We start from the raw sequence: 26,578 nt of genomic DNA, 5'->3' as shown, positions 1-26,578 counted from the left end.
TAAGTCATGTCGGTTTGCAGGCTCCATCGAGCCGGATCTACTAAGTAGGTACATAGGTAGTACTCCTTAAGTACTCGTTTAATTGCCGCGTGGAATGGAGATGGCCTGGGCTAATAGACGCGCGCGGACAAGCGGCGCTAGATTGACGCAGTAACCGGTCATTCACCGCTTGCCCAAAATGGTCGCCCCAACAACAACGCTTCAGTGAGCAAGATTGAAGCATCGACATCTAAACGCCGACGACAAGCCTTGAGCATTGTATTGTGCACAGGTGAAAGGAGAGGAAGAAGGCGAAACCCAAATAATTAAACGCAAGAAGTTTCCGCTAAAACCCCGGGACTACTTGCCGACATCTTCATGATGTGTTGGCTGCCTCGCAACACTCTTGGCCGGAAAACATAAATGGCAGACACCAAATGGAACGCGGCCAAGCGCCGCGTATTCCAGTCAGTCTTCCACACGAGCTTCTCGCAGCCAACACCTACATCCACTCCATCCCTCGGATACTGGGAGCCCGGACAGTCTTTTGGGGGGCCGCTGGCATCCACTCCGCAGAAGCACGCCCATGTGCCCTCTTCCCAGGAGCCGCGTTTGCCCTTCTCTCCGGACAATCCCCATGCGAGTGACCAGACGCGCTTTGACCGCTCCTGGCACGCCGTAACTTCACGCATCGCCCTTCCACCATCTGTGACAGCCGAGGATTCCTTCGGGCCTTTGCCGAGCCCGCAAGATAGTGACGATGATGACGGCTTGTTCATGAGTGCGCTGCACGACATCCTCGACCCGGCCGGGCGCCTGCCCCTAGCAACGCACACCGAGGACATCCTCTCCTGGCACACGCAGCAGGTGAGGCTGCACTTCGTCAACCATGTTGTGCCGCTGCTTTCCATCTGCGACAGCCACGCGGACCAGACCCAGGTGCTCCTCGGAAGCATGCGGACTCTGGAAGCTGCGCACAGGCAGTACGTATTCGGACTGACCCTCGTCCTGCGCGGCATGGAGCACGACGCCGCGGACACCGCCCTCTCAAAGTTCCGCTGCGACCTCCACGCAATCGTGGGCAACTCGGTGTCCAACCCACTCGTGGCAGCCCTGAGGTCTGTTCTGGGGCGATTGATGGCTACGGTGCTCGGAGTTGACGGGACGCCAAAGGCCCAGCAACAAGGGGTCCAGGGGTCGGCCGCAGTGGAGGAGGCAAGACGAGAAGTGCTACAGCTTGTGGAATCCCTCTACAAAATCGGACTAGCTGGCGAGAGGTTCCAGATTCTCTTTGCCGAGATACTCAACGAGTTGATGATTACCTATCTGTACAAGTCGTTCGCAGGCGTGTGGGAGAAGAGCACAGACGCATATGCGGTGCACCCTAGACCACGCTGTGTAGAGCAACTGATGGCCTGGATAGAAGATCGCTATGCTAGGCTAGCTGTCGAAGTCACCAATCAACTGGGCAATGTGCAAGTCTCTTGGACCGATGTCGAAAAGTGGAAAGAAATCGCCATTGGCCGACTGGCGGCATTGCGAATCACCGAACTCTTTGACATCGTCATGAACTGGCCAGACAGCGAGGGGGGTGTAGAAGATCTGCGATACGCTGTCACCACCCCGCGAAGGCGTCTCCAGCTGACAGATGCCTTCTCTTGCGCACTACAGAAGCGTCTGTTGCATCCGGGCCGGTCCACGCTTGACATTTTACGCACGTACATTTCCATGATCAGGACTTTCCAGAAGCTGGATCACTCTAGAGTGCTGCTGGATCGCGTAGCTTACTCCCTCCAACTTTACCTATGCACTCGGGAAGACACTGTGCGCATCATTGTCACAAGTCTGCTCTCGAGCCCCAAGGAAACCTTAGCAGAAGCACGCACGGTTAAGCTTGTCGAGTTGGTAGAGTTGCTTCATGATCCAAATCAAAGCCGCAGCGAGCGTCAAGATGACGAATGGGATGACCTTAGTTGGGTTCCGCCACCCATAGATGCTGGGTTGAATTACAAGCGACGTAAATCGGAAGATGTTATCGGCACGCTCATTGGTGCATTGGGCTCGCCGGAGGTCTTCATCAAGGAATTTCAGAACATCATTGGCGAACGGCTCCTCTCCGACCAGGTGGGCTTCGAGCAAGAAGTCGTGGTCCTAGACTTGCTCAAGAAGCGCTTTGGCGAGTCGTCGCTGCAAGCATGTGACGTAATGATCAAGGACATTCAGGACTCCAAGAGACTCGACGGGGTCATACACCGAGGCGCGGTCAACCATCCTGACAAGGTCAGGCATGATTGGACGATCCATACCAAGATCCTCTCGCGGCTGTATTGGCCCGATATGGGCGAGGAGCGTTTCGTGGTGCCCGAAGACATTGTGGACATGCAGAAGATGTACGAGACCATCTTCCAGCACCTGAAGCCCACACGTACCCTCAAATGGCTCAACCACCTGGGCCAGGCCAAGGTGGAACTGGAGCTCGAAGATCGCACCATCAGCGAAGAGGTCCAGACATACGAAGCCGCTGTCATCAGTGCCTTTAGTGAGCATGCTGTCAGTGGGAGAAGTCCAAGCTGGACTTTCGAGGATCTGTGGATGCATCTGCAGATAGACGAGGACCTCCTCGCCGCCGCTCTCCGGTTTTGGGAGAGGAAGCAGGTGCTCCGCAAGCTCCCTAGCGACGAGTACGAGGTGATGGAGCGGCTGGAGCCCGCCGAGCAGCAGCTGGCGTCCGAGAACAAAGCCTCGTCGGCGGGCGCCAGGGGCTCCCACGCGGCCGCCCCGACGCCGCGCAAGGCCAAGCCGAGCGGCATGAGCGACAAGGAGAAGGAGAAGCGGCAGGTGTACTGGCAGTTCATCGTGGGCATGCTGACAAACTCGAGCCCGGCCATGCCGCTGGGCCAGATCGCCATGATGATGAAGATGCTCATTGCCGACGGGTTTCCCTGGAGCAATGAGGAGCTGCAGGAGTTCCTCGGCGACAAGATCGCGGATGGCGAGTTGGAGCTCGCTGGCGGCAAGTACAAACTCATCAAGAAGTAAATGAATGAAGAAACAGACTTGGGCAGCTTGTATGCGCCCTATGGGGCGGTCCATTCTTAAGGTCGGACGACGCGGCTATAGATACTGGGGGGCTCGTGTATCGTTTGTAACGAATGAAAGCCAGAACAAGGCCCACGGTGCCCCCTTGCGGTCCAGGGTTTGATCATGTCAAGTAGAGCATCGTGGTTAGGAAATAAGCATGAGAAACGAGAACAACATTACGATACATTCGGAGCAACGCCCCCCTTAGGGGAAGCTAGTCAGACGAGTGAGTGCTGTAGCAGAAAGACGACCACCCTGCCTGGCTGGGCGCCTTCTCCACATTAGACTGGGCCGTTGCTATGTGTTGTATGCCTTTGTTGATACCACATGATTACTCCCGATACTGCAGGAAGAGGTGAGGGCGAGAGGTGTGTAGTTACATAATCTCATGAGTGATGGGTGACTGCGATTATGAGGTAGCCGTCGAAGGCCTTCTGAAGACTTTTCTCTGTCATCATGCCACTGGGGCTTATGGTTGTAAGGCGCTTATTTTTCGTCTTCCCGGCAGTGTCCTATTGCCGATTGGGTCTCCCCAGCAAGTATCAATGTCATTAACGGGGGAAGTGGGCGAGCTAGCCAAGTGTACCGCGTCTTTATGGGCGGCAACAGCATCGGTTGCGAGGGAGGTAAGAGAGCCGAGAGCTACATCTCCGTGAGGCAGAGCGCCGACATCAATCCCTCTTCACATGTCCAAGTCTACATGCGTATCGTATAGCCAGAATTTAATTAAGAGTGTGTTTCCCATAACACGTTCGTTGGTTATACCTAGGTGAGAAGGGAGCGAATAGGTAGAGACAGCCTACGCCGTAAGGCGAGTCTCGTAAATCTACCTACCTGGATGCACGTACCGGGAGGCATTTTGACCTAACTAGAAAGAACCGCACGATATGCTGATAGTTTGTCGTCTCTGGGGGCATATATACAGTATGTGGTAGATACGATCTGCATACTATCCCGTTTCCTCCTCACCTTGTTGTCGAGCCTGGTGTCCCATTTCGGAGCCGCACTCTGTCAACTACGTGTGTGTTAGCAAGAAGCAGACTTGCAAATACCATAGATCTTGAACATGGTGAGTAGTTTCATCTCGTTATGGACTAGATACCTGCACTTCGAGAGCCCAGATATCCAAGCCATCTGTAGAATAAGCCAACGATAACCACCAGAGAGAACCTCAGCCCCCGAACGGTGGTAGTTATGAATATAGTTGTTCTGCCTAGCATTAGCCGGTCTGTTGTTCACCGGGGAGGGGGGGATTCTTTATGGCTACGACAATCGCTTCTTAGGGAGACACCCGCGGTGGTTTTCTTCATCATGCTTCCAGATTCTGATTCCACCACGCTGTCTTTCAGCCTCGATGGGGTGCTTACAGATTACACGGGCTAGAGAAAGAGACCTGGCAGTGCACGGCTCCAGATAAAGACGCACAAGTAGTGTATCGCCAGCGATTTGATGGCACACGGCATCCGGGGACATTACGGAATATCATCTGGTACAGTTGAAAATTACGAGACACAACTTCCTTATTTGCAACCACACTCGAGTCGTCTTGAATTGCCAGACTGGGTCTTTGAGTTAAGGGATATGTCATCTCTTGAGGACAGACCGCAGGGTCAAGGGTTCCAACTATCGACAAGGCTGGCGGTTGACTACGTTGCTAATATAGTAATTCAATAGTGAAAACGGCACAGAGTAGGTACTTACGTAGTCCTGGTGGCGCAGAATGGACGGGTCCTGTGCAATGGTCGGTTGAAGAGCAACGATACCATAGTGCCATGCGACAGGTAAGTAAGCCTGCAATTTTGGGGGGGGCTCTTCGATCGCATGAAAGATGCTACCGTTAGCCAGAGGAGCTGTCGTTGGGTCGCAGTCGAGTTAGAGCGTATGATCAGTGGTATGCAAAGCCGGTTATCATGGCCATATAGATACAGGGCGGGGGTTGTGATGGAGCGAGGGATGCGGTGTAGGGGTCCCTTTGTACGCAGCATCTGCCCGGGATTCTTTTCTTTTCCTGGATTTCTGCCTCCCCAAGCAAGGAGGTGTGGGTGTGGCTTGGAGACAAGGAAGGGGGAAAAAAGCGAATACAAACGCTGTTTAAGGAATTCATAGTCCATTAGTCAACAAAGTTGACGCAAAAATAACTATGTATCTTGGCCGGGAGGAATGCTGTGTGTGTCTCTCTCGTGTGTAGGGTCGGACAATGTTCAGGTTGGGATGTTGCTCGGCGGCCCTTGATTGCATGCTTAGGTTGATTCCCACTTCCAGGGTTAGCAGGTCGGTCCCCGCTCCGACAATGGAATTTCAAGTGACGATGCTTGCGGCGGTAGCTGTTGGGGTGTTTGTTGGCGAATTGCATACACATTGAGAGAATAGGTGACCTGTAGATGCCGACAGTTCCGGGGTAGGATAGAGTCTGAAGTGAGATCGACTCTGTGTCATATAACGAAACGAGGTGGACATTCCACCGAATAAATACACACACTTGCTTTGTTAGAGTTGTTGAGGAGCGCCCTCCCGACTCGGCCAGAAGTTGCGACATCCATGAATCAACCAGTCCAACCAAGATGATATAACTGACTAGAATAACAACTTTCTGTGTGTAAGGCAACTAAGTATGTCGGTACATGTACGGATACTGTCAACCCTGGGGTCGATCAGTCCAGTGGTTGACCAGTGGCCGTGTTTCATGGACGAGAAACCTTCCAAGAACCACAAGGCCCGACTTCCGAATCCTCCAATCAACTCTCGAGCACCGACTCAACTTGGCAGCTTCTGGCGAATGAATACTACAGTGATAGTAACGTATTACGTTTGATGGAATTAGCATTGGCATCGCCCAAGGCTGGCATCTTGTTGGTGGAGTATAAAAAAAAGAACGAGTCTCATGATGATGAGAACTTATGCATAAGAGGTAAAGACGAACACACCCCCCCTCCGAATAGTTTTCCCCGATGCCAAGTTTCGTCAGTTTCGCTGGCCTGGATTATTATGAGGCGTAGTCGTAACGCAACGTCAAAGCACAGTAGAGGCCGTCAAGGTGCCACGGAGTCACGGACGGTCAGGCCAGGTCCAGCCAGGTAAGCATCGTTTTTTACATTTGCCCGACTGCGTCAAGACCAAGCAGGCCGGGTCGCTCTGCCTTATCGGATAAGACCCGAAGCCGATTGAGAACGAACGAAGAGCAGCCTGCGCACGCATGTACTTACTTCCTCGGTGTCGGCTTGACTCTGACTCTGAAGTTGAGTTAAGAGTTGGTTCAAATCACCTGCCTGACCTGATAGCTTCCGGACTCGGACTCCCATATGGGAATAAATATGAAAGTCACCCAGCACAACATGTAGCCAAACTCCAGTCCGAGACCGCAAGTCAGTCAGTCGGTCTCAGCAACAAACCAATGCACAAGGCAACCCGGTGAGTCCGGTTCAGAAGCAGAGGCGGAGGCAGAGGCAGACAGGCTGCCAAGTATTGTCAGGAAGAGGAGAAAAGAAGGAAAGAAATCGACGAGTCGCATGGAGAATGAGTCAGATCTAATGGAGAATCTGAGTTATCTTGTGGTGGCCGATAGGCGAGCGACCAGCCCGGTGGCCACCCGGAGCACATTGCTCTTCTGGCTATTTGGATGTGGTGGTGGTGGTGGCGGCAGGGTGGTGCGGTATGTTTCCGATGCCCATGTTAGCCAATTCATTCAATCTTGCTGGGGCTCCCAGATTAAGCCGTTGAGCTGAATACACGTACTACTACGTACGTCGTTACTTCTCTTGCTTTCTCGTAACCCAAGTCATACAACCAAGTCCTACTAAATGAGAAGCAAGTGACCTAGCTGGGCGAGCCTGAAATTGAAATGACCGGACCGGCTCATATATGACCTGACCGTCCTACGACTGGGTCATCAAGATGAAGCGTTTCGTGGTTCAGGATGACGACCCGGGACGACGCAGCTTCATTTCTCCTCCCCCACCGTTTCCCATCAACTGCATGCGGCCTACCCTGGGATTCAGCAATCTGGATGCTCGTATGCGCCTGCCTTGGGCGGCTGAATAAAGGAGCCCGGCCAAGTAGGTAGCAGAAAGATGGCGGAAAAGCATGGCCACCACTAGGTGTGAACTGAATACGGCCTGTTGCAAGCTTATGCGGATTACCAGTCTGAAGACCACTTTTTTGGTTGTTGCTCATAGTTGACAAGGGCATCCCATCCCGCTCTTTGCAATACCTAAAGCTGAGGGTAGCCGGTGAGCCAATGACAAGTACACCCTGAAAAGACGCCTAAACGGGGGTCCTCTCGCCCATGGCGATGAAGCATGCCGGGTGCTGCTGTTGATGTGTTATATATGTCGCCATGTAATAACGATAATGATGATGATGATAATACTAATAACGGCTTTTCGGCTGTTGGTGGTTCAGGCCAGGCACACAATACATTTGCAGTATCCGTATCATGCACCAAACCAGGCCAGACGAGGGGTCCGTGGAGCAAAAAAGGGCCAGCAGCCACAAGTGTGTTTGGCCTCTTATCTTCCACTTCTTTTTTGGTTCTTGTCACATGGGTTCCGTTGCATTGGCCGAGACGAGTATGACGGACCATTCAGGCAGTCTTTTCTGCTTGTGCTGTCCCTCCAAACGCCTCCGTTTCTTCTCATTTGCTCATCATTACCGCTCGGTGATGGGCTGGGCTCGAAACCGACGCACGAGACTAAAAAGTCAGGACATGACCACTGGGGACTGGGACTTGCACCGGCACTGGAGTCGAGGAGGGGTGAAGGAAAACCAACAACTTTCTTGGGCGCATTCCAACTCCAAAGCAAAGCAAAGCAAGCATCGCGTCCGTCCTGCTGCTTGCTCGCTCACCCCTCCTCGCCCACTCATGCATTCCCATGCTCCCCTGTACGGTCCTTTTTGGAATGAATGTGCACCCATTTTTTAGCATGCACTTTAGCCATCAAGCCAACATGCCATGTTCCAGTTGTGCACCGTATTGGCACTGACAATACGGCCGGCTGCTGATAAGGCAAGTAACATGCCCAGAGTTGCTAGAAAGCCTAACTTATGTTGTTTGGTGCCCCATTTCCCTGTGGTTGTAAACGCCGCCTTTTTTGTTTTGTTTTTTTGGACCCGGGACCCCAGGGCAGACTCCCTCTCTTCATGGGACCGGTCAATGATCAATCACTACATACCTACGTCCTACTACTAGTAGCAAGGCAGGGCCAGGCATGAAAGGCGAGAAACCCTTGAGGATGGACGACATGTACTTTTCATAGCCCTTTCGGCATCCTTGCATGTACGTACGTACGTACGTACAAGACGTACTTTACTGTATGCATGGGGGCATGTAATGTGCAATGTACCAGACAGACAGACGTTCTTACATCAAGCCCACCCAGGCCGGGAACTCTGCTCCTTCGCTCTGGCTCTCGCTCTGGCTCTGGCTCTAGCTATGGCTCTTGCTCTTCGCACCCCTCACTTAGTACCTAACTTGTCTGCCTCTTACACTACCACCTATTCTCTACTGGGCCGACCTGCTTGAAACTACCTACCAGTCCAAACTTTGGCTGTCGCTCTGGCTCCGGCTCTGGGCATCTTATTTGCGGGTAGATACGCCCGACTGAGACTTGCTTGACAAAATACATGTTACTTGCAATAGGTGTCTATGGTCTCATCTATTTGGTCTCCGTCCATGTTCCCTCTCTCCGTCTCTCTCCGCTCAGTCGCAGGCTGGCTGTCCTTGTCCTAGCAGAGTAATCCAGAGCGACTAAAGTTCGCCAACCACTCCCGGGCTGTCACTTACTTCTCTTCTTCCTTACTTGCCCAAGGCTAAGGGAGAGTGCGAGCGAACGAGAAGACAGGAGAGAGACCTCCCCTCCATCCATCCTTGATTCAAAGTACTCCAACCTTTCCTCGTCTTCTTCTACCTCGAATCTATTGACCTATCTACCTACCTATCTACCTATCCGTTAACCTGACTAACGCTCTCACACTCTCCCACTCCCTCTTCCTCTTGATCCCTCTCTCCACACCCTCCCTCTTTCCCTCTTTTTCTCCCTTCCGGATACCTCTTGTCCATCATATCACCACACTCCTCGTCCCGCCCCCCTCCGCTCACTTTGATGTGGTTCTGACCTGGCCTGGACCATCCGGTTTCCACGTCGATCCCCTCCATCTCAACTTGTCCCTCTCCCTCGCCTATGATCACTTCTACACTCATTGTTGTGTCACAATCAGCCTGCCAAAGGTATCAATAAGAAAGAATTCCATATCCCAGTATTGCCTAGACCTGTCCATCCTCGTGACCTTGCATCCCCACACAGACTTGTGCGGTGCATGACAGGTCCTGAGCTGGCATCACGTTCGCTCCTAGTGATTCAGTCCAAGTCAGCATTGTGACATCGAAGCACGCGAGAGTACGCCGGCCACAAATTACCCCTCCGTCGGTCCCGTCCAAGTCCAGTCCAGTCCAGTCCAGTCCAGTTCAGTCGACGCTGGCTGCTTGCAACCCAACCTCTTATCGCCGACTAACCCGCCTTGTCTTGGCAAACGACCGGGGAGCCCCTCCCCTTCAATCCGTGATCGCCGCCCAAATACCTGGTAGTGTGGTGCGACAGACCCCGTCTTTGCCTGGAGTAAAACTGTCGCAGGTTGAATCTCGCCAAATCTCCTGCACTTCCATTCGCACAATAACAGGCTGGTTTGGGAAACAATAAGGTCAACGGCCAGCAAGACTCGAGGAAGGCCAGAAAGAGCGTATAAGCCATCGAGGGACAGGAACGGACATAAAGTCACTTACACGACACCGTTCAGTTACGTGGGCCGACTACGCCAACAGCAGATACGAGAGCGTCGGGTTCCGCCCCCAAAACTGCCGCTCTCGACGCTTCTCCGACAACCATGGATCCCTCAGCCATGGATTTCGTGATGCACCGGTCACCTTCGGAGCCAACACGCCTACTACCGGACACGATGCCTCAACACCACTCGCCATGTCCTGCGATGCGTGCCGCAGCTGCAGCAACAGCATCAGAGCAACATCAAAGTCAGGGCTTAGGCGCATCTTCTCGAATGAGTGGGAGACCGCATTATGATCCTGTTCACGGAAGCACCTCCAGTGGCAGTTGGTGGCAACCGCCGCAACCGCTGCAACACCAATATTCACATCAACAGCAGGCAATGCCACATCTTGGCTGGCCTCCAGCACTTTACCCGCCGTACGCTCGAACACCGGCTCCTCTGTATGCTCCGAGTTTCCCGCCCGTACCTTCGCCTGACGCGTCGAATCCCAATCCCGGGACCCCTTCTCACATTCCTCCTCGCATGCACAATCATGAAAGCTACGGTGGGCACTCTCACCCACTCAGCCAGATGCATTCACCACCAACATTCCATCACCCACCGACGATTTCCAGCCTGAACAGAATCGGAGGCTCGGTACCTGCTCACCATAGCCAAGGCTTCTCGACACAAGGAAACAGTTCCGACTCGCATGTACCTCGTACTACTGGATTGCCAGCCTTGCACCCCTTCTCGTCCATGGCGCAAAATCAGGCGCCCCACAGGTTAGTTAACATGGGAATGGACTCTCATCGCACTACGTGGGTTTTGGCCGAAGGATAATGACTTACTAACTGATGCAGCACACATACATTCGGCAACAGCAGTTCCTCAGATATGGATGCTGCACTACGCACAAGACCGGACACTGGCGAACAACACCGCGGGAATACCGAGGCCGTTCGGTATTCGCATGAAGGTAGGCTGCTATGGCGATATCAGGAAGACGAATCTATGAGTGGTCTGGTCCAAACGCTAACCTGCAGCTCCAGATGCACGAGTGACTATGGGATTCGGGAGGCATCAGCAACCGCCGCCCCAGCCATCATCGCCGCCTATGGGAGATCTCCCAGGGATGCATTCAAATCCAGCACATTCAAGAAGGCCAAGGTTCCAACCATCTAGCTCAGAACCGTCCAGCGACGAAGATACGGATCCTGAGCATGATGTACAAACGCTCAGGTTTCTGGAAGCCGTGGCATCCAACAACGGTATGGGCTTCATGCCGGCATATATGGGGTCGGAAGAAAGAATCCGAGCACAGCAGCTTTTGAGGGGTACTGTGTCGGGCAAGCGAGTGGCATCTAAGGGTGCCATAGCGTCCTTACAAAGCGTCGAATTGTCCGAATTGACGGATAGCGAACGAAGTAAGTTGCTATGGATTTCCTCCGCTCGATGTTGCCGCTGTTGACCTTTCCAAGCCTGCATTATATGTTACAACGAATTTGGCGTAGAAAACCCCGAGGGGGTTAACGAGGCACCCCTCCGACTTCCCAAGTGTAAACACATTTTCGGCGATCATTGCATCAAGAAATGGTTTGAGGAATCCGATAGTTGTCCGTACTGCAGAGATAAGGTTCCTTCGGAACCCAGTTTCTCCCAGCACAGTCACCCACGCTCACATCAAGCCATGATGCATATCGTGCGCCAGCAGCACGGTTTTGGGAACATGTCGCAGGCCTTTGGCGGACATCGACAAGCCAGAGGGGAGCCCGGCTCCCAGAATCGCGCTGCGGATCCCGGCCGGGTTACTGCCCTCAAGTAAGTGTCCGAACACCCGCTACGCTTAAACAATTTCACTGATAGATACCTCCAAAGCTTCGCTGAGCTGTATGATCAACCTCCGATATTTCGCAGATCTGATGGGTCGAGCTTCCGTTCGACATGGCAAACTTCCCCGGGCCGCCGTTCGCCATCGGCGGATTTTAACGACAGCCGTCGAAGAACTCGTGCCCGACACGGTAGTTTTAGAGGCTCCCCACCTTCGACAAGGCCTATGTCCTACACTGCTACATCTGGAGGACCGAACCCACCTGTGAGCAATGATCAGGACATTCTGGCTTTGAACTCTTGATTGGCTAACACGTGTCGCAGTTCGCAAGGCAATACAATGCTAGCTTAGGGCGGCACTCGATGCAATTCTCGAGTGCTTCGCCCAGGACCCGGCCTCTAGATACCCCTGCATTCGAACTGAACACGCCGCCCGCCTTTCCCGGGCCTGAGGTCGGAGGTCACCACCCCTCAAGGGGTTCCTCGGAAGTCTCGAATAACGGGACCTATCCACTACGCTCTGATTGGAGATCGCCATGGGGATACCAAGCCCCTGATTTGGATGAAGGTCCTGACAGCCGGGCTCCCTTCCAGCAGTCGCCATAGAATGGTATCTACACTTCTAGCGGACGTGCATACTGGAGACATCACTGGAATCCAGGCAGCACTTGATCAAGGAAATATCATTTTCTCTGCAAGAGCGGCAACCTCTCCAACTCGCAAATTGGCTACGACGGGTGTGCGGTGGTCTGGATCCTGTGTCCTCTCCCGTACCCGTCAATTCTTTACGTTAATAGACATCTGCATCGTGTCCAGATCATGTCTCACGGCAAATAGATTGGTCACACACCACGTTCCTTACCATGCTCATCATGGCCATCCATACCAACTACTGACGACGGCCATGTGTTGGGACGGAGGACCTCGATACCTCTCTCTCGGCCCCTTGTGCGATGTTTCCCCGCAGTGGCACACCCAGCTACCGCACACGAAGCCTTTCATGGTCCTATTATGGTCTGCATTTGATTTCCCATGCAATAAATACACTTTCTGCTAGGAGTTCGGGGCGTTGAAGTGAAAGCTTCGTCATATTTTGTTTCTGTCTTCTCCCACTCGCGCGCTCATCACGATCTGAACAATGGGTTGGCTTTCACGCAATGCATTTTCGTTTGCACACAGAAGGGGATCATCATTCAATGGGTTGGGGGGTTTTATTTGCATCAGGCGTTGACATTCATCTTTTCTCATTCTGGTACCCAAACCCCTATTTGTTTTGCGCAGCTGACTCTATCGTAACGATATGCGCACGGTTTGCATTTTCCGCCCACCACAGCGACGAGATAGTCTCAATAAGGTAGTAATACAGATTGAGCGTAGCTTTTGGATACTTGATGGGTCTCTTCTTGTCATACTTCTCTCCAAGGGGCGTCGCGTGACTTGATTGGACTCGGCCTATCATGGTTTAGGACATTGCCAACCTTGCCCGTACGAGCGAAGCAGCAACACAACTTAAAAGAGGTTGACTTTATTGGAGGAAAATTTGGCCAAACACGCCAATATGCATCTTTCTTTGAGACTACGTGTGACATGAGCCAGTATACTTTACCAGAGCCTTCTTTTCTCCAACTCATGTGGGAACCTGTTTCTCGCCATGGATATACATCACAGTTTGAATAATGTAGAGCCGCCGCCAGTTTGGCCACCTCCTTTCTTCTCTTTCTCAACAAGGCTCCAGGCGAACTCGGCTAGTGGGTACATGGCCTCGGCGTGGTTGCGGGCCTTCTCGCTGCTGGCCTGGCGCGTGGCGACGCGCGCCGCGATGCCCTGACAGATGGCCGAGAGGCGGAACACGCTGAAGGCGACGGCCCAGTTCATCTCGGGCCGCGGGTCCCAGCCCGCCGTCGCGGCGTACCAACCCATGAGCTCCGCGGGCGCCGGCAGGCCCGGGGTGCGGCCGGGGAGGAAGGCCTCGCTCGAGCCCGCGTGGCGCATCGCGCTGCTGCCGCTACTGCCGTCGCCGGACGCGATGTAGAATGGGTGCATGATGTTGGCCAGGTCCGAGAGCGGGTGCCCGACCGTGCTCATCTCCCAGTCCAGGATCCCGATGACGCGCGGCTCGGTGCGGTGGAAGACCAGGTTGTCAATCTTGTAGTCGCCGTGGATCAGAGTGCCGCGGTCGCGGGGCTGATTCGTCTTCCTTTTACTATCGTTGTCGCCGCCGCCGCCGCTGCCGCTGAAGAAGGCCAGCAGCTCGTCGAAGTGTGGGAGCTGCCCCACGGGCTTCTTCGTGTCGGCGTCGACGGCGCGGGCCTGCGCCTCGCAGATCTGGCGCCAGGTCGCGAGCTGGCGGTCGTAGAACCCCTTGCTCTTGCCGTAGCTCTCGAGCCCGACGTCGCGCGGCCGCACGCGGTGCAGGCGCGCCAGGGTGTCGACGGCGCTCTTCCAGAGGGCGCGGCGCTCGGCGGGCGACGAGGCGTCGGGCATGGCCGGGTCCTCGAAGATGCGACCGTCGAGGAACTCCATGATGTAGAAGGGCGTGCCGATGATGCCGGCGTCCTCGCAGAGGCAGTACGTCCGGGGCGTGGGCACGTCGGTCGGGCCCAGCGCCGTCAGGATCCGGTGCTCGCGCTCGACCTTGTGCGCCGCCTTGGACAGCAGCTTGCCGGGCGGCTTCTTGCGGAGGACGTAGCGTTGTCGGTCGGGGGACGTGAGCTGGTAGGTCGGGTTGGACTGGCCGAAGCCGAACTATACCATCAAGCAAGAAGAAGAGAGAATGTCAGCCGACTGCGCCGATGCCGAGTTCCTAAACGGTTCGTTCGTTCGGTCGCGAAAAGGGGACGGGTTTGTTTGTTTACCTGCTTCACGTCCAGCGGTACCTGGATCTCGGGCACATGTTTGCGAATATACTTCTCGAGCGCCTCGACGTCGATGGGGTGTCGCACGCGACCGGCCATGTTATATATCTTCTTAGGCTAGATTGATTGGATTGGCTTGCTTGCTGGAGAGCAAAAGATGGAAGGCCGACAGAACGGAAAGCAGACAAGTCAATTGCTGGGTGACGCTATCATGGCAAGGCCCAAAGTATATGCGAATGTCCAGGTTGTAAGACAGCTAGCCCCATGACTGGGATTGAAGTCGTCTTCAGCAAGCCTGTAGGTTATGAAGTTGTTGTGCCGAGGTAAGTGACTTACCCTGCTTGCCTGCCCAGCAAGCCGGGGGATCTTCAGTGATGTTCTCCAGTTTTGCGGGGGGCGGGGTTAGTTGGTGCCCTCTAGTGGCAGGCCTAATCAAGAGCCGCTTGTCATTACAGGTACCAGATTGTCTTCAAGTAGGGGCAAGACGACTTTGTGAACGTTCAAGTATAAAGGGTATATACACATATATCTCTACTTTCGTAAATGCAACCACCCAAGCTAACTCCCTTTTTTCTTCTTCTTCTCCAGCTAGGATACGTGCACAAAGGCTCGTTTCTTCACGTTGTGGCTCTCATCAGCATCGTCCCAGTTCTCATCGACATAATTCTTGACACTCTGGTCTTGCAGCTGCATCCCTACTACCTTGAGAGCAGCAATGTTGTACCCCATCTCGTCCTTTTGTCGCTTGAGGGCTCTCCTGAGGTTCGCCCGTATCGTATCGAGCATCACCCTCATGAGTCGGGTCGATACTATTTGGCTGTGGTGCGTCTTGAGCATGAAGAATAAGATCCGACACGTCAGGGGAATGTTCATCGACCTCATGGCGAAGATGTTCAAGAATGTGAAGAGCATCTCGACCGAAGAGAACGGAAGGACGAGTAACGCATCGTGCAACGCAGATGCCTTGATACGCTGTAGCACCGACATGACATGTTCCTCAGCGCTGATGCCCCCCAACGCCATGAACAGGGGGTCACGCTGCGGCGGCACGGCATTGGGGTTGGCCTCCTTCGCTTGCTCCCAGTCTTTGATGACGTGCAAGTCCGCAAATCCTAGCTCGAGCGCTTCAACAATACGCTCACCAGCCATGAGTGTTTCCACCGTCTGCTTCCCGGCTGCTGCCACCTCGGCATTCTCATCTTCATTGTCCGGATCACGCTCGAGAGATGCTGTGAGCGTACTTTCGTACAACTCTTCGATTTCCTTTTCGCGCTCCTCTTCGAGGAAGATCTGCTCGTCTGTCTCGTTCCAGACACGGATGCTCCTATCGTGACTGGCGCTGACAATGAAGTTGCCACTGTGACTAACCGCCAGGGCCCAGATTTCGCCATGGTGACCATCGATCCTTTGAATTTGCTCGAACTTGTCACCATCCCAGTATTTGATGGTGCGATCTTTACTGGCACTGAAGAAGTGGTGACCGTTGCCGTCCTGGTTGTGTTGAACAAAGCCAACTTGGAGAATACTATCCTGGTGAGCAAAAAGAGCCTTGTGGCAGTCTCCAAAATCGAGACCCCAGATGCGAACGTTTTTGTCAGCAGAGCAAGTGACGATCAACTTGCTGTCGTACGAGATATCCATGTTCAAAACGGGCAGCTTGTGACCATAGAGGTTGAGATACAACTTGAGCGTGTCTGTGAAGAACACCTTAACCGTGCTATCCAACAAGGCCACAGCAAGGTACTTCGCATCTGGCGAGAACTTGAGACTGAGAATGTCATCGGAAACTTTCAGAGTGCGTGACTGGACCAGCTTCAAGTGAGGAGTTGTCCGCGTTGTTCCGAGAACCTCTTCTTGGACAATCTTGAAGTTCCAGAACTTGGCCGTCTTGTCTGCACTGCCCGACACCATGGATCGACCGTCCGGATGTACTTGTAGTGACCAAACGGAACCATCATGCGCAGATACTTCGTCGAGCAGCGTCGCTGATGCAACGTCAAACAGTTCGAGTTTTCCTTCCTTCGTTCCCACGACTACGACTTTGTCTCCGGGAAGAAACGCGCAGCATAGTGCGTAGCCACATTCGAATGTCCTGATACAGGACTGTGTCTTGACATTCCACACCTTGAGGCTCCCATTCGAGGCCGAGGCAAGCATCTTGTCATCAGAACTCAAGTCTAAAGAACGTATATCAGCGCGGTGACCCGGCATCTCGACGGCGAGGGCCCTGGTATAGTCGGGTGTCGCCTCCTCCTTTTTCGAGCTCTTTTCCTTGATAGCGATGTTGAATAGCTCCAACTGGTTATTGGTGGTGCCAACCAGTAATTGAAGTCCCTTATGCCCATGGTTGTCGGCCCAGTCGACAGATCTTACTTTGCCGCCTGTCCGAACAATAAGATGCTGTGCGAAAGCCTCTGTTACCGAAGCCTTGCTGAGATCTTCTTCCTCGCCGTCAACCTCCATATCCTCGTCCTGAGCACCGGTCTTTGCTGCCAGCTTCTCTTCTTCTCTCTTCTTCTTCCGGGCCAGACTCTTCTTGATCTCCGCCTCGGTCCGTATTCTCCATATCTCCACCGCCTTCTCGGGTCCGTGGACGGCGAAGTAGTCGCGTCGGGGATGGAAGATGATCTCCGTGGCTTTATCTTTTCCATTTCGGAACAGGGTGCCCTTGTCATGGAGGAACTGGATGTTTTGGGGAACGTCGACTTGCTGCTGCGAAGCTGCTAACCCGGCCGTATCTAAAGCCCAGACCTTCAATTCGCCCGAGTTCCCGGCTGTAACGCAGCCACTGTAATCCGGAGAAAGACCCAGAGCCCAGCATTCGCCATTGGTTTGGGCAATATGTGTTTCGATGCAGTGTTGTGTCGATAAATCCCAAAGCTTGATCAAGGCGTCCTTTCCCGTGGTAATCAGGAATCCGTCTGTAGCTCCCGACGAACCGTCAAGGACCATTGCCTGGTCTGCATCTTCGCCCTCGACTTCGGACTGTGGCTCCACAAACTGGAGGCCTGTGACTTGGTCCTTATGCCCTCGAAGCTTGAATTGGCCTACTTCGGCCACCAAATCCCAGATGATGACATCTGTATCTCTCGAACCACTGGCCAACCGTACTCCTGTCTTGTCGAACGCAAGGATGGTAATGGTGGATCGGTGTCCATTGAAGCTGACAATGATGGTGGAGATCTTGCTATCCCATAGTCGAATGCTGCCGTCCTCGTAGCCCACAGCGTACAAGTCCTTGTCGGTTTTACTTTGCGCAATGGCTGTGACCTGTGCTGAGCAGTTCCCGTCCCGCCAGCGACTCAGGAGCTCGCCTTTCTTGATATCCCATGTGAGCACCTCCTCATTCGCAGCCGCGACGGCCTGGCCGGCGCTAGTATTCGAGCGACCACTCGGCGTCCATAATATGTTCGAGGTCGACGAGGTGACGAGACCAAAGGATTTGGAATGCTCGTATTTGCTATGCGAAAGAGATTTAGTGTTAGGAGGGGCTCCGGATGAAAAACCGTGCAAGCTAAAGGACTTACAGATAGGATTTGACCATGGTGACAGTGCTGCTCCCAAATACTAGAACATTCGCGCGTGTAAGTGGAGGGTCGAGTCTCGAGCGGTTTGCGCATTGGAACTTTTTTCAGAAATCTTGCGATAAGAAAGTCTTATCGGTCGCAGCACACGGACCCTCCCAAGAGCAATCAATGAACCCCACCTGACCGACATCGACGTAAACCAGGCAAGGAGGCAGGAGGAGCACTGAGAGGAGAGGAGAGCAACCCGACAACCGACACGCTGCCCCACTAAGGACTCAGGATTCAGGCCAATCCAGCTCTACCCTGACTGCTGCAAGACGACGACATCGTCTCTGTCGCCGTCGCTACCGCTACCCCCCAACTCATCTTCCAGCATTTAGGAGCTTATCGACCGAAACGCCATCAAGATGCTTCTGCTGGACTACCAGAACGTTCTGATTCAGTCCGTTTTGACGGAGAGGTTCTCTGGGTAAGCCTGACCGTACATCGTGTCCAATCCATCTGTCGTATGTCCCCCTAATCAAGCTGTAGAGCACCTCCTGCATCCATCGACCAGACTGTATCCGACTTCGACGGCGTCACCTTCCACATCTCTACCCCCGAGACAAAGACCAAGATCGTCGTTTCCATAAACATTCGATGTTTCAAGGAGCTGGTCCAATACGGAGCTGAGCAAGTGCTGCAGCGCGAGTACGACCAGTATGTCATTCCGCCCGAGATCGGCTACGACTTCTCCATCCTGGTAGATCTGGAGAACCTGCCCGCAGAAAAGGGTAAGAGAGCAGCAACTTTGTCCAAACGAACAGCTGGAATTGACTGGCGATGCAGAGGAGCGAGATGAATTGATCAAGAAGATCTCCCTGATGAAGCGAAACGCCATGGCTGCACCGTTCGAGCATGCCTATGAGGAATACTACAAACTCAAAGAGGCCGCTTCCCAGTACACATCCGAAGAAGCGCCTCAGGGTGTCCGGGAAGGTGGAGACGTCATGGCCATCCATTACCGCGAAGAGGAAGCTATCTACGTTAAGGCCAGTCACGATCGCGTAACTGTTATCTTCAGCACCGTTTTCCGCGAGGAGACGGATCGCATATTCGGCAAGGTTTTCATTCAGGAGTTCGTAGACGCCCGTCGGAGAGCCATCCAGAATGCGCCCCAGGTGCTGTTCAGAAACGACCCTCCTCTGGAGCTGCAAGGTGTGCCAGGTGTTCAGACCAGCACCAGCGGAGAAGTCGGATATGTGACATTCGGTAAGCTGGACATGTCCAAATCTGTCTCCGACTATACTGACGACTTCAGTCTTGTTCCCTCGCCACTTGACACCTCAACGGATGCCCGATGTCATCTCCCACATCCAAACATTCCGAGACTACTTCCACTACCATATCAAAGCCTCTAAGGTACAATTTGCTTCCCTCATGCTTGGAAATCCTATCTTTATCGTGTGCTAATGAAATGAAGGCATATATCCATTCGCGTATGAGACGGAGAACCGCAGACTTCCTGCAAGGTATGTTGATATGTTCTACAGGTGCGGGGCCTAGTAAAGCTAACCGGCATAGTTCTCCGACGAGCTCGACCAGAGAACGAGGAAAAGGAGCGAAAGACGGCAAGTGGGCGAACCTTCAAGGTCCAGGGTTAGTCAGGGTACAGCAGACTACTTAACCGGCCAGTTGGCAGTCTAGCCTTCGAGCGATCGGGAACAGTACAAGAAATCAAACAAGCAAGCTACCCCATGATTACCTCTATTAGTTGCGGCCTTCGTAGTAGATGGAACTGACCCTCTTCTCTTGTTGGTGCGTTGCGTCGTGAAATTCGACAACAACCTTTTTGGTCAGCATAGCTAAAACAAGCACAGTAATGCAGTGATGGCTTCAGCTCCCAGTATGTACATAAAACCATGCTGATTAATAAAGATGCATTGAATGGGGGGACTTCCGCCACCAGCTCTCCAGCCACCCGCCACATGATTATCGATCCACTAAACCTTTTTCGCGCCTAGCGTCCGTAGGTTAATCAGAGCTTCCAAATTCTCGACGCATCTCATCGCGATCAGACCAAGGTAAAAGACAACGCGTCGCGATTCTACATCATCAATACTTTGTGCAAATCACAGCTTCAGTCATCATCAATTACCACTTGGAAAAGGTCATGACCGACGGCGGCTAAGCTGATAACAAAATGTCGGACGCTGACTTCGAGACCATTAGAAAGCTCCAGGCAGAGCGCAACGCAGCCGCCGCAGCTAAGAAGGGTTCGCGAACCTTGGACCCTTCCAATCAGCGATCCGACAATACGTCCACCAAGGCCAGTTTGACGGAATCCTTCGACACCGACCTGTATTCTCGTGATGGCGGCGACAAGTATGCTGGCTACCTCACCTCCCTCCCCCGCAGATGGCGATGAGGACATGCAAGATGCCGACGCCGATAATTCGCGGCGCCTAGTCGGCCAGTACACAGCGACCAAGTCCCAGATCGAGGAATTTGCACACGGAGATGGAGTCGAAGAAGACGATCCTTTTGCTGGACGTGGGGAGAAGAGCACCAGAATCGTCGACCGCGAGACCGACTATCAAAAGCGCCGCTTCGATCGCACTTTGACTCCTACCCGTGCCGATCCCTTCGCAGCGAACCGTCAAGCAGGTGCTACCGAGGATGGCGACAGCTACCGTGAGATCATGGAACAGAGAGAGATCGAGAGGGAGGAGGAGCGAGTGAGGCAAGCCATCCAAGCGAGGCGTGAAGCCGGTGGAACAAACGGCGAAGAACACCAAGCCACTCTGCAAGACGGCAACAAGGAAAACGCCGAAGCAGGCTCGACCGAAGTCGCTACGACCCGCAAGCGGAAGAAGAGATGGGATGTGTCTTCAACGGCTGTCGACGAAGCTACGCCCGAGGCCGCTGATGGCAAAGCAAAGCGATCCAGGTGGGATCAGGCCCCAGCTCTGTCTGCCCCTGGGGCCACTGATGCTTCCAAAAAGCGTTCGCGATGGGATCAGGCACCGTCTGCTACACCGGTAGGCAACAGTGGATTGGTTACTCCCATGCACCCCTCTCAAGCAGGCGCTGCCACCCCTTCGTTTGGTACAGACATAGTTGGTCCCAATGCTGCCATCAGCGATGAAGAGCTCGACGCTCTGCTTCCCGGTGAAGCTGAAGGCTACAAAGTTCTTGAGCCGCCACCGGGATACGCCCCGACCCGGGCCCCCCACCCACCGAGTCGCTGCTACGCCATTGCCCTCGAACTACGGCGGGTTCATGATGCAAGAGCCAGAGAGTGGAAGACTCGGTCAGAACCAGATTCCCAAGGAAATTCCTGGAGTTGGAGATCTGCAGTTCTTCAAGCCCGAAGACATGGCCTACTTTGGCAAGCTAACCGACGGATCTGACGAAAACGCCCTGAGTGTGGAGGAGTTGAAGGAACGGAAGATAATGAGGCTGCTCCTCAAAGTCAAGAACGGTACACCTCCTATGCGTAAGACTGCTCTAAGACAACTCACCGACAATGCGCGACAGTTCGGTGCGGGACCTCTGTTCAACCAGATTCTGCCACTCCTCATGGAGAAAACGCTCGAGGATCAAGAGCGGCATTTACTCGTCAAGGTTATCGACCGTATCTTGTACAAGCTGGATGACATGGTCCGCCCCTATGTCCACAAGATTCTTGTGGTTATCGAGCCCCTTCTTATTGACCAGGACTACTATGCCAGGGTTGAGGGTCGAGAAATCATTTCCAACCTGAGTAAGGCAGCTGGTCTCGCCACCATGATCAGCACGATGAGACCAGATATTGATCACGTCGATGAGTACGTGCGGAACACCACTGCGCGAGCGTTTGCTGTAGTAGCATCGGCGCTTGGTATACCGGCTCTCCTGCCATTCCTTAGGGCTGTCTGCCGCAGCAAGAAGTCATGGCAAGCTAGGCATACTGGTGTCAAAATCGTGCAGCAGATTCCCATTCTGATGGGTTGCGCTGTCCTCCCCATCTCAAGGGGCTTGTTGACTGTATTGGCCCTAACCTCAATGACGAGCAGACCAAGGTCCGGACAGTCACCAGTTTGGCCATTGCGGCTCTGGCCGAGGCGTCCAACCCTTACGGTATCGAAAGCTTCGACGATATCCTCAACCCCCTTTGGACTGGTGCTCGAAAACAACGAGGCAAGGGTCTCGCTGGCTTCCTCAAGGCTGTCGGTTACATCATTCCTCTCATGGATGAGGACTATGCCAACTACTATACCAGTCAAATCATGGAGATCCTCCTTCGAGAGTTTTCGTCGCCAGACGAGGAAATGAAGAAGGTTGTTTTGAAAGTTGTCTCACAGTGCGCTGGCACTGAAGGTGTCACGGCGGGATATCTCAAAGAGCACGTGCTGGACGAGTTCTTCAAGAGTTTCTGGGTGCGCCGTATGGCGCTTGACAAGCGAAACTATAGACAAGTTGTCGAGACGACAGTGGACATCGGCCAGAAGGTCGGTGTAAGCGAAATTATTGAGCGTATCGTGGTGAATCTCAAAGATGAAAGCGAGGCCTACCGCAAGATGACGGTTGAGACGGTCGAAAAGGTTGTTGCCGGCTTGGGATCGGCAGATATAGGAGAGCGACTAGAAGAACGCTTGATCGATGGTATCCTCCACTCCTTCCAGGAGCAAAGCGTCGAGGATATCATCATGCTCAATGGTTTTGGCACTGTTGTCAACTCACTAGGCACCCGATGCAAGCCTTATCTGCCACAGATCGTCAGTACAATCCTGTGGAGACTTAACAACAAGTCGGCTACGGTGCGTCAACAAGCAGCAGATCTGATCTCCCGGATTGCCATGGTGATGAAGCAATGTGGCGAGGATGCTTTGATGGGCAAACTGGGCGTTGTCCTCTACGAATACCTCGGTGAGGAGTATCCAGAGGTCCTGGGAAGTATCCTTGGTGCCTTACGATCCATTGTTACTGTTGTTGGTATCAGCCAGATGCAACCACCCATCAAGGACTTGCTTCCTCGCCTGACCCCTATTCTACGAAATCGACACGAAAAGGTACAAGAAAACACCATCGATCTTGTTGGCCGTATTGCCGACCGCGGTCCCGAAAGTGTCAACGCCCGCGAGTGGATGCGTATCTGCTTCGAATTACTAGACATGTTGAAGGCGCACAAGAAGGGTATTCGCCGAGCGGCCAACAACACATTCGGTTTCATCGCCAAGGCCATCGGTCCCCAGGATGTGTTGGCCACATTACTCAACAACCTTCGGGTGCAGGAGCGTCAATCGCGAGTGTGTACGGCCGTAGCTATTGGCATCGTGGCCGAGACGTGCGCGCCTTTCACCGTCCTGCCTGCCCTGATGAATGAGTACCGTGTGCCTGAGCTGAACGTCCAAAACGGTGTGCTCAAGTCCCTATCTTTCCTGTTCGAATACATTGGCGAGATGGCCAAGGACTACGTCTACGCCGTCACGCCTCTGCTCGAGGACGCCCTGATCGATCGCGACCAGGTGCACCGACAGACGGCCGCCTCTGTCGTGAAACACATTGCCCTGGGCGTGGTCGGCCTCGGCTGCGAGGATGCCATGGTGCATCTGCTCAACCTGCTCTACCCCAATTTGTTCGAGACGAGCCCGCACGTCATCGATCGCATCGTCGAGGCCATCGAGGCCATCCGTATGGCCGTGGGCCCGGGTCTCGTCATGAACTACGTCTGGGCTGGCCTCTTCCACCCCGCCCGCAAAGTGCGCCAGCCGTACTGGCGCCTGTACAACGACGCATACGTGCAGGCGGCCGACGCCATGATTCCTTACTATCCCAACCTAAGCGAGGAGGGGATCGATAGGCATGAATTGGCCATTGTCCTGTAATCATGGGGGGGCGCTCGATACATATTCATACAAATCAGTGGTTGTGTAAGTGCATGGTAATGGCCTCACGCGTGGAGGAGGGGGGAAAGGCACGTTTGGAGGGTGGGATAGGGGTAGGATAGACACGGGAGATCCTGATCCGAATCGCAATGGAGTTCTCTGACCCTGGGTTTTCAACGGGCTAGCATGGGAATGTCGTGTCATTATTGTACAGTTACAGATAAAAAAGAACAAGCAGTAGTCTCCCGGATCTATAGCGGTTCATAGGCAAATTGTATTACAACATATATATGACTTGGTCTTTTGATGTCCCGTGCCTTATTCCGCCGCATCAGCAGACCCTCCTTCATGTCCATCCTGTCCATCACCCAGGGCAGAGCATGCAGAACAGGCTGTAACCGAGGCCCTGTTTGGTATTCTTACATAAAGTCTTGTTTGCGTCTGCATATATTCCCATTCCCCTTAGATATGCAAAGCTCAGTTGTCATTGTTACAGCGAAAGAAGCCATATACTTGGTAGCATTCCGCGTGTCAACAGAAATCACCGGAGGCAGTGGAAAGGGGCCAACTGATGTTCTGCAGTGTCTCTCCCGCATATGCAACAGATACTAAACCTCCCCTACTCACTTGGCATCCTCGTACATGCTCTTCGTATCTATCTGTAAGGGACCAGTCGGCTTCCCACCTTGTTACTGTTTCTTGAGTGTCTCTACGTTTCTTTGTCGTCTTCTTTCCTGTGCTGCTGCAATGGCAAGAAGCACTGACGGGATCGAGAAGTTTGATATCGGGTTTTCCATCTGCAGCCAATTCATAAAAATAATATCACATTTAGACACAGCAGACATACAGGGAGAAAGAAGAAACGACTAGAGAAGCCGGGGAGGTGTTTTTCTTACCTCCCTTGGTTGCAGAACATGTGCATGTTGTCCCGGTTGTAGGGCTCAATCACATAGCTAACAAGTGAAAACGACCAGGGCCTTCGAAAGTTATTGCCGTCTTTAGTAAACATATCCCCAAGGTGCTACCCGCTGAGCAAAATCCGCCTCCTTCTTTTCTGGTATCAACTCGGAGCACAAGGCAGCTTCCCGTCTTGTACGACGCACATGACATATCTGACGCCATAGGTAGCACACAGTTCGGCAGAGATATGACGACGTTGGAAGAAGATATAGAGCCTTGGAAATCAAACTGCGTCAATTCTCTATTTTGCAAAGCCGAGAGGAGCTAATCACCAGCTAGTCGTCCATGGGGTATGCTTTAGCTAGACACCACCAAGAACTACTCGCAGTCGGGATGACAAGACAGCATGAGCGCTGGGAACGGCAAGCCTCGCGCCGTGGTTTGCTGCCCTCTACACATGCTATGTCAGCTAGACCTTCTAGAAAAGTTCGCTCCCTCGGGAGATTCTCTGTTCGTTGATGATCCCAATTCGAGGTACATGTGAAGAGGCGATGCGATGCAGGGTTTTTGTTCCCTTCAGGACCGAAGACGATAGGACAACGAATCCTTGACTCCTTCATATCCTACATTCGCCCGTCTTCTCGCATTGATCAGCGTGTTGCTCTCCCGGCCAAACCCCAGAGGACCACGCGAGCTGCCCTGAAGATCTCTGCGTAGCCGGACCCGGGCGGCTCAAACGTTGACTCTAAAGGAGGTAAAGATGATCAGGAAAAGCCACAACGTGTTTCCAACGTGCTGGGAACACTGCCAAACCCCCTCCTGGTCCTGCCTGCCTCTCTTGTCCATTCTTTTGGCCCATTAATTCCACCGCAGCGGAACACTCACTACCTCTGCTGATCAAACCCCGGGATTTCTCTCCAAGCCTCATCCATCACCACTGCTGGTGGGTTGGATTGGCACAGGAAGCAAATGCCTCGTCAGCCCATCATCAGAACTGTTTCGGCGTCGCCGGTCCTTTGGTCTGATTGGCAAATTTCCCGCATCTGCTCTTGTACTTCCCACTTTGTCATGCTCCTAAGAGATTTGCGTCCCCTTTTCCAGCACCCTACCCCTACCCTAGGTTGCAGGGCTGCTTTAAGCCGTACGTATGCACAATGTCCACTGCATTGGTCCCTACCTGCCTTTGGGACGACCTTTCTCAGGGCACACATGCAGAGGTACATGGGAGTGAGAAAAGGTACATTGTGTTTTCAGGACTCGAGATCGTCGGTGTGGAACCGCCATCCCAGCGTGTGTACGTGTGTCTGGCATCTGTGTTTGTGTTACTTGGCTTTGGTACTTCCCTTCCCTCCATCTCCTCACGTGCAGAGACGGTAGCAGCCAGCTTATGGAGAATGAGGAGGCGGCGGCATGCAATAAGCTTCGGTACGGGTCCCCTACGATACCCGACCGGGACATGATCGGCGGTCTTGCATGAGAAAGACAAGGAGGTATGTGCTAAGACGACAGCAAAGTCCCGGTATCTAACGCATCAACCGGGGTGTCCTCATTCGGGCCATTGGCTACAGAAAATGTGTAGCAAGTAGCGGTGAGGTACCTGTGTGTGTGTGAGAGAGAGGGGGGGTGCAGTGGTACAATGGTGCAATTCTTGTTTGTTGCGCATTGGAGACTGTGTACTGGAGAGGGGAAATGGTTGGCGAGGGAGATTGCGGTATGTACTGTATGGATGGATGAGGGGGAGAGAGAAAAAGGGGAACCCATTGTGGGAAAAATGAGTACGGGATAAAAAAAATTAAAAAAA

The 26,578-nt window shown here is 53.4% G+C and overlaps 6 protein-coding genes across 6 annotated transcripts; 4 read left to right on the top strand and 2 right to left on the bottom strand.

Annotated features, from left to right (window-relative positions):
- Positions 1–402: 402 nt before the first annotated feature.
- On the top strand, positions 403–3,018 carry PG994_011197 (Cullin; the record flags this gene model as incomplete). Its single annotated transcript, XM_066862606.1, has 1 exon — positions 403–3,018. One exon carries the CDS (start codon positions 403–405, stop codon positions 3,016–3,018), a length of 2,616 nt encoding a protein of 871 aa, XP_066711716.1.
- Positions 3,019–9,936: 6,918 nt separating this feature from the next.
- On the top strand, positions 9,937–12,252 carry PG994_011196 (uncharacterized protein; the record flags this gene model as incomplete). Its single annotated transcript, XM_066862605.1, has 6 exons — positions 9,937–10,601; positions 10,680–10,795; positions 10,869–11,243; positions 11,331–11,637; positions 11,683–11,911; positions 11,971–12,252. The coding sequence occupies 6 exons, from the start codon at positions 9,937–9,939 to the stop codon at positions 12,250–12,252; spliced, it is 1,974 nt and encodes a 657-aa protein (XP_066711715.1).
- A 1,056-nt stretch (positions 12,253–13,308) lies between these two features.
- PG994_011195 (acyl-CoA dehydrogenase family member 11) lies at positions 13,309–14,600 on the bottom strand (the record flags this gene model as incomplete). The annotated part of the gene is made up of 2 exons (XM_066862604.1): positions 13,309–14,391; positions 14,502–14,600. The coding sequence occupies 2 exons, from the start codon at positions 14,598–14,600 to the stop codon at positions 13,309–13,311; spliced, it is 1,182 nt and encodes a 393-aa protein (XP_066711714.1).
- A 489-nt stretch (positions 14,601–15,089) lies between these two features.
- On the bottom strand, positions 15,090–18,045 carry PG994_011194 (Dip2/Utp12 protein; the record flags this gene model as incomplete). Its single annotated transcript, XM_066862603.1, has 2 exons — positions 15,090–17,961; positions 18,029–18,045. The coding sequence occupies 2 exons, from the start codon at positions 18,043–18,045 to the stop codon at positions 15,090–15,092; spliced, it is 2,889 nt and encodes a 962-aa protein (XP_066711713.1).
- A 390-nt stretch (positions 18,046–18,435) lies between these two features.
- PG994_011193 (uncharacterized protein) lies at positions 18,436–19,671 on the top strand (the record flags this gene model as incomplete). Its single annotated transcript, XM_066862602.1, has 6 exons — positions 18,436–18,497; positions 18,560–18,801; positions 18,857–19,279; positions 19,329–19,429; positions 19,491–19,539; positions 19,592–19,671. The coding sequence occupies 6 exons, from the start codon at positions 18,436–18,438 to the stop codon at positions 19,669–19,671; spliced, it is 957 nt and encodes a 318-aa protein (XP_066711712.1).
- A 539-nt stretch (positions 19,672–20,210) lies between these two features.
- PG994_011192 (uncharacterized protein) lies at positions 20,211–23,877 on the top strand (the record flags this gene model as incomplete). Its single annotated transcript, XM_066862601.1, has 4 exons — positions 20,211–20,376; positions 20,426–21,285; positions 21,332–21,890; positions 21,983–23,877. 4 exons carry the CDS (start codon positions 20,211–20,213, stop codon positions 23,875–23,877), a joined length of 3,480 nt encoding a protein of 1,159 aa, XP_066711711.1.
- Positions 23,878–26,578: the final 2,701 nt, after the last annotated feature.

This window comes from Apiospora phragmitis, assembly GCF_038363925.1.
Source record: "Apiospora phragmitis strain CBS 135458 chromosome Unknown utg000010l:1.0-9815664.0:1.0-9183399.0, whole genome shotgun sequence".
NCBI lineage: Eukaryota > Fungi > Ascomycota > Sordariomycetes > Amphisphaeriales > Apiosporaceae > Apiospora > Apiospora phragmitis.
Note: the sequence above shows the minus strand (reverse complement) of the source record. Positions and strands in the feature narration are given on the sequence as shown.